Consider the following 7372-nt stretch of genomic DNA (forward strand, 5'->3'; position numbering starts at 1 on the left):
TTTCATAGAGTTCAGTTTATATCTTATAATAAATGTTATGGACACATACCACACTGCGCATTGGTCCCCCGATCCTTCTCGCTTCTCCTCCTCAGAAGAGGAGGAGGAATGCCATTACAGGGATGCTGTTCATTGGCAAAGACTATCAAGTTTTTGGGGGGGATAAAAAGAAACAGAATAGAGCTAAGCACAGGGAAAATCCTACAGGAAACCCTGGTTCAGTTTGCTTTCCAACAAAAACTACTGGGAGATAAATTCACCTTTCAGCAGGAAAATAATCTCAAACATAAGGCCAAATATACACAGGAGTTGCTTACCAAGACGACATAGAATGTTCCTGAGAGGCCTAGGTACAGTTTTGACTTAAATCGGTTTGAAAATCTATGGCAAGACTGGAAAATGGCTGTCTAGCATTGAAGAATTGTTAAAAGAATAATGTGCAAATATTGAACAATCCAAGTGTGCGAAGCTCTTAGATTTACCCAGAAAGATTCACAGCTGCAATCGCTGCCAAAGGTATTCTAATACTGACTCAGGGGTGTGAATACTTATGTACAGTAAATTAGATATTTCTGTATTTAATTTTAAATACATTTGCAAACATTTCCTTGTTTGCTTTGTGTTTTTTCTCAATTTAATAAATTTTGAATTCAGGCTGTAACACAACAAAATGTGGAATAAATCAAGGGGTATGAATACTTTCTGAAAGCACTGTAGATTAACTTGTTTTGGGATGGTGCTTTTATGGTGATGTGGGTTCCGTCTATTGCGCCGTTCATATTTGGGAACCCATTGATGGCATCATGACAAAGAAACCCCTCGTCTTCAACCTGTTGTGCAATAAATTGTACAGCCGTGGCCAAAAGTTGAGAATGACACAAATATTAATTTCCACAAAGGTTGCTGCTTCAGTGTCTTTAGATATTTTTGTCAGATGTTACTATGGAATACAGAAGTATAATTACAAGCATTTCATAAGTGTCAAAGGCTTTTATTGACAATTACATGAAGTTGATGCTTAATATTCAATATTTGCAGTGTTCACCCTTCTTTTTCAAGACCTCTGCAATCCGCCCTGGCATGCTGTCAATTAACTTCTGGGACACATCCTGACTGATGGCAGCCCATTCTTGCATAATCAATGCTTGGAGTTTGTCATAATTTGTGGGTTTTTGTTTGTCCACCCGCCTCTTGAGGATTGACCGCAAGTTCTCAATGGGATTAAGGTCGGGGAGTTTCCTGGCCATGGACCCAAAATATCGATGTTTTGTTCTCCGAGCTACTTAGTTATCACTTTTGCCTTATGGCAAGTTGCTCCATCATGCTGGAAAGGCATTGTTCGTCACCAAACTGTTCCTGGATGGTTGGTAGAAGTTGCTCTCAGAGGATATGTTGGTACCATTCTTTATTCATGGCTGTGTTCTTAGGCAAAATTGTGAGTGAGCCCACTCCCTTGGCTGAGAAGTAACCCCACACATGCATGGTCTCAGGATGCTTTACTGTTGGTATGATACAGGACTGATGGTAGTGCTCACATTGCCTTCTCCGGACAAGCTTTTTTCCGGATGCCCCAAACAATCGGAATGGGGATTCATCAGAGAAAATGTCTATTCCCCAGTCCTCAGCAGTCCAATCCCTGTACCTTTTGCAGAATATCAGTCTGTCCCTGATGTTTTTCCTGGAGAGAAGTGGCTTCTTTGCTGCCCTTCTTGACACCAGGCCATCTTCCAAAAGTCTTTGCCTCACTGTGCGTGCAGATGCACTCACACCTGCCTGCTGCCATTCCTGAGCAAGCTCTGTACTGGTGGTGCCCCGATCCCACAGCTGAATCAACTTTAGGAGATGGTCCTGGTGCTTGCTGGACTTTCTTGGGCGCCCTGAAGCCTTTTTTCACAACAATTGAACCGCTCTCCTTGAAGTTCTTGATGATCCGATAAATGGTTGATTTAGGTGCAATCTTACTGGCAGCAATATCCTTGCCTGTGAAGCCCTTTTTGTGCAAAGCAATGATGACGGCACGTGTTTCCTTGCAGGTAACCATGGTTGATAGAGAGGAAGAACAATGATTCCAAGCACCACCCACCTTTTGAAGCTTCCAGTCTGTTATTCGAACTCAATCAGCATGACAGAGTGATCTCCAGCCTTGTCCTCGTCAACACCTGTGTTAACGAGGGAATCACTGACATGATGTCAGCTGGTCCTTTTGTGGCAGGGCTGAAATGCAGTGGAAATGTTTTTTTGGGATTCAGTTCAATTAATTGCAATTCATCTGATCACTCTTCATAACATTCTGGAGTATATGCAAATTGCCATCATACAAACTGAGGCAGCAGACTTTGAAAATTAATATTTGTGTCATTCTCAAAACTTTTGGCCATGACTGTGTATGTTCCTGTTCGTTTTGCTAATGACATGCCTCTAATTTGTACTTTATATGTATCATGAATTCACAATGGAAATACATGATTTAATTATTACTCTTACAATTTCACACATTTTCAACATGTATTTTCCCCATCCTACACTTGACAATCAGTTCCCTTATTCTACCACTTGGCACTGTGTGTATGCATGGTCATGGCTGTGTGTAAATTTAGGCACACTCTCAAGCAAACATTCATATTGCTAAATCTCACACTTTGCGTGGACATCATCCCATGCATGGTTTTTACGTACAGATTTGTGCCTACGCATGATTGATAGGTGAGGCCTCTAGATTGTATATAACAATATATTCCACTCATTATCTGAATTTCATTGATACACTAAGCTGATGAATTTCAAGCACAGAGACAGACGATACTATATCAGTTGGTGTGTAACAGAAAGGATATGCAATACTACAATAGAAAATGTAGAATAATTGCACAGCATGTGATGTGTGTATAATGCCTCACTATTGCTTTATTTAACATTTGAAACCAATGCAGGTGTAATGTTAGTATATCTGATAGTGTACTCTGTGGTCCTCTCCAGGTGATCGCTGTGGTAATGGACACTTTTACAGATGTGGACATCTTTGCTGATATTCTGGATGCTGCCATGCGAAATGTTGCCGTGTATATCATTCTGGATGAACAGAATGCACACCACTTCACTAGCATGGCTTCCAACTGCCGGGTCAATCTGGAAAACATTCAAGTGAGTCTATGAAGTGATGCACTATCTTGAAAGTACTGTATGTGAAGGAGTTTTCCTATTAAGATACATTGATAATTTTAAAAAGGGAATTTCACCCTAGGGTAACCTGGGCCTGTTTTCATTATGTTTGAGGCTTTTCTAGGATAGTGAGATGTGTTTCACACATAGTTGCCCAGGAGGAAGAGTGGGTCTTGGCTTTTAGTCGAGCAGCGTGTATAATGCCTCACAATTGCATGCTTAAAAACATTTGCTTTAACATTTGAAGCTAATGTATATATTTGTGCCCACTCTGTGAACTAAACCATTACAGAGGCCTAGACTAAAAGCGTATTTAGGCTTGATCCGAAAATGTGGTCAGAGGCGGGTGGTGACACTTGCGGAGCCTCCAGAGGCATGCCGAGGTCAAATGGAGCTCTTGTACCACATTGCCATGCGCCTCCCAAATTTTGTAACAGTGCGGAGGGCTCTGAGTTACCTCTTCTGCAGAGAATAAGTTACCAGCCTCCGAAATGGCAGCCCAAATAAATGCTTCACAGAGTTCAGGTAACAGACACATCTCAACATCAACTGTTCAGAGGAGACTGCGTGAATCAGGCCTTCATGGTCAAATTGCTGCAAAAAAAACACTACTAAAGAACACCAATAAGAATAAGAAGAAGAGACTTGCTTGGGCCAAGGAACACAAGCAATGGAAATTAGACCGGTGGAAATCTGTCCTTTGGTCTGATGAGTCCAAATTTGAGATTTTTGGTTCCAACCGTCGTGAGACGCAGAGTAGGTGAACAGATGATATCCACATGTGTGGTTCCCAACGTGATGCATGGAGGAGGAGGTATGATTTTGTGGGGGTGCTTTGCTGGTGACACTGTCTGTGATTTATTTAGAATCCAAGGCACACTTAACAAGCATGGCTACCACAGCATTCTGTAGTGATACACCATCCCATCTGGTTTGCTCTTAGTGGGACTATCATTTGTTTTTCAACAGGACAATGACCCAACACACCTCCAGGCTGTGCAAGGGCTATTTGTGACCCGATTCAGGAAACGAGGCATATGTCACAAGTCACGACTTCACAGTAGAGCCATTTGAAATGCCTTCTCGAACATGTGAACATTCATGTGCCTTAATATCAAACTTGTGTGCCATCTGTAAATACGAATAAAATTGTTAAATTACGAGCCTAGTTGGTTTAGCCACAGAAAAAAAGGAGCAACCTTCCCATTAGCCATGATTGGTTGAGATAATGGACGGGCTGGACATGCCAAGAAATTAGTTTGGATTGGTCTGTCATATAGAACACGTTTGTCTATTGGAGCTCGTTGTGTCAAACGCGGCTTTAAAAAAAATGTATCGCATAGTAAAACTGCATAAACCTAATGTCAAGTAAATGTGTACTGTTAGCTAGCTAACTTTAGCTTGCTGGGTTGCTAGCTAACGTTATGTGTATGATCTTGTTCTTCGTATCTCAGATATATATGCTTGACTAGTTATAGCCATAGAACCTGGCTGGTTAGCTACCTGCAGATTCATGCAGGGTAGTTATGTCATGTGATTATGGTCCATTGTTTAGCTAGCTAAGCTAGCTAGCTACATGTCTTAACAAAAAAGACTCCACTAACGTTACGCAAGTGTCCATTTTAATAGAATGTCACTGCAACTGTAGGTAGATGTACTAGCTGTTAAATTCGTTCTGGCTATCTACTCCAATTTCAGACCACGGGTAAGAAAGTCTCGCTAGCTACATTTTGAGATATTACACATTTCTAATTTTGACAAAGTATTTTAATTTCATGTTAAAGTGTACTGTTAGCTAGCTAGCTAACATTAGCTGGCTGGCTCGCTAACTAACGTTAAGTCATGCGTTGGGATTCATTGTTTACCTAGCTAGCTATCTAGCTAAATTTCTTAACAAAAGACTCATCTTAATGTGCCAGGGCACAGAATAACTGATTCATTTTTGAACGCCCAACACTCATTGAATATGTCCGGTGTCAGTAAATGCCGGTAACAAAGCGTAATTCAATTGTTGCCAGCAGCACAGTTACAGTCACCAAAGCTGATTATGTGTCTGGAAGTAGCTAGCAAGTTAGCTTGGGTGCTTGACTGCTGTTGTTTAATACAGCACGCCCAGATCAACCCTTATAGAGATGGTTCGGGCTAAAGCTTAAGAGGGTGTGAATGGGTCTAGACAAATAAGGTAAGTTATAAGTTACAAGTTTATCAACTTTCAAAGCAGAATTACTTTCCCATTGTTCTTCAAATGCAATGTATGATGTACCATTTTGTTATTCGGTGTCTCTTGTTGTGCTGTGCTCACTTGAACAGGAAGGTCTTTTGTGGGCAAATTTTATCATCAAAGTCTGGCATTCTCTGGATTTATAGTGCATTGAATACAACTGGGAACTTGGGGAAAAAACAAGGTTGAATCATGACATTAGTGATCTTCAGGTCGGAGCTCTAGGAGGCCAGAGTTCCCGACTTGGAATTCCGAGTTGGATGACCGTTCAAAACAAATTTTCCCAATCTGAGCTTTTTTTTTTTTACTCATTGAGTCTGAGATTTCCCAGTACGGAGTTGTTTTGGACACGGCAGAAGTCATGCTGGATTGATAGCATGGCCAATGTTGAATGTTTATTCTTTTAAGCTTGGAAAAGAGACCCTTAAACCCAGATTTGCACCACACATCCACTCCACTGAATAGCAGGCTAGTGATTGCTTTGCAATGCTTGCAGTTAGCCACTGATTCCTTCCAAACACAAAACTTTGGAAAACCGCAAATTCAACAATGAGTGGTTGAATTTGCGGTTTTCCAAAGTGTTGTGTAATGTTTATATTCAATGGCCGATGAACACCAAAATGTTATGTATAATTTCTCTTCATTATTTCTCTTCATATGACAAGAATTGAAAAGGATTTGCCAGGAGATTGTCGACTTGATTCATGATGATGTCTGCTAGCTTGCTAAATACATTTTTAAAAGTATGATGTTGACATGATCAGTCCAATCAAAGCTACTGTAGATATGTCATTTGATGTCATTTTATCTGTGGTCATTGACCTTGAGCCTTCTTGGATGGGCACTTCTAGAGGCTTGAATTTTCGAGCTCTCCCCGTAGATTTTGTGGTGACGTAGTGTCCCCATAAGTGACAGAACACTGAGCCAATCACAGCGCAACTGGTGAACATTACCAACCCCTACGCTCTGTATTTTCCGCTGGCTGCCCCACCACCACAGAAAGCACCTACTACTGTTAGCTAGCCAGATAGCCACAAAGAATTGTTAGCTAGCTACCCACGAAGAATTGACATCAATTGTACTTTGCATAACATTCGTTTTAGGTAATTTTTGCCTGTTTTACTGGCTAGCTAGATTACAAAGATTCACATATTCCTATCTGATAATTATGAAGTAAAATGCTTACTTTGTGTATATCCTGTTGCGTCTTTATTGTTGACATTGTCCTGGATGGAAGAATGTTCAGTGAATGGGGAGATGCAGCGTGAGGTAATACAGTAGGGGGAGTGCGAGTGCTTCTCAGAAGTAATGTTTTATGCTTTCTCACTCTCGTTCTCACAAGAACATACTTAAGAGAAAGTCCTCGGAGAATGCACATGGAGCATGAGTGTGGACCACGGTAATATGCATATTGAGAAACACCTAGTATCTACCTACAGTCATGTCTATCAGGCAGTGGCGACCCATCATTCAGGGCTGGCCTGTTTTGCGTGCTATTTTGGCATTAATGTGTCACATATTCAACTGTCGTTCAAACTGTACAACTGTACAATATTTGTATTGTCTTACAGACAATATCGTGTTGTGCCTGGATTTCTTCCTGGAGTGGATTCTAGATACAGAAACATAATTCCTTTGCATGCGTGTGTAATTGTAGCAGAACTGTATCCCGTGAACTCTATCCCTTCTAGACTATGCTGGATTTCAAGCAGATGACTCATGAGGGGCTGAATGGCAGTTTTATCATGATAACACTCCCACAGCTTTACAAGCATTCCCTGAACTTTAGTACACTGATCATGCTGTATTTTCTTAATGATGTATGTTTCTTTGTGAATGACAATTTCATCATGACCATCAGTTCTCTTAGCTACAGATTGTTACACCAGATTATATGATTTAACCAAAGACCTTTGGTATCCATCACTGGGAGTTACAGGATAGGTACTGTTTGGTGTAGCACAGAATTTTCTACCAGCCTTAGCGATGCCA

General features: G+C 40.9%; 1 protein-coding gene across 4 annotated transcripts in view; it reads left to right on the forward strand.

Moving 5' to 3' along the window:
• The window catches only part of fam83ha (family with sequence similarity 83 member Ha), a 49706-nt gene that overhangs the window by 13768 nt on the left and 28566 nt on the right, over positions 1-7372 (forward strand). For all 4 annotated transcript variants that reach the window (XM_024424382.2, XM_042323468.1, XM_024424383.2 and 1 more), the window contains one exon: positions 2977-3141. In XM_024424382.2, the coding sequence (XP_024280150.1) occupies positions 2977-3141 (165 nt within the window). The remainder of the gene's footprint in view (positions 1-2976; positions 3142-7372) is intronic.

The sequence above is a fragment of the Oncorhynchus tshawytscha genome, linkage group LG06, assembly GCF_018296145.1.
Source record: "Oncorhynchus tshawytscha isolate Ot180627B linkage group LG06, Otsh_v2.0, whole genome shotgun sequence".
In the NCBI taxonomy this organism is placed as follows: Eukaryota; Metazoa; Chordata; class Actinopteri; order Salmoniformes; family Salmonidae; genus Oncorhynchus; species Oncorhynchus tshawytscha.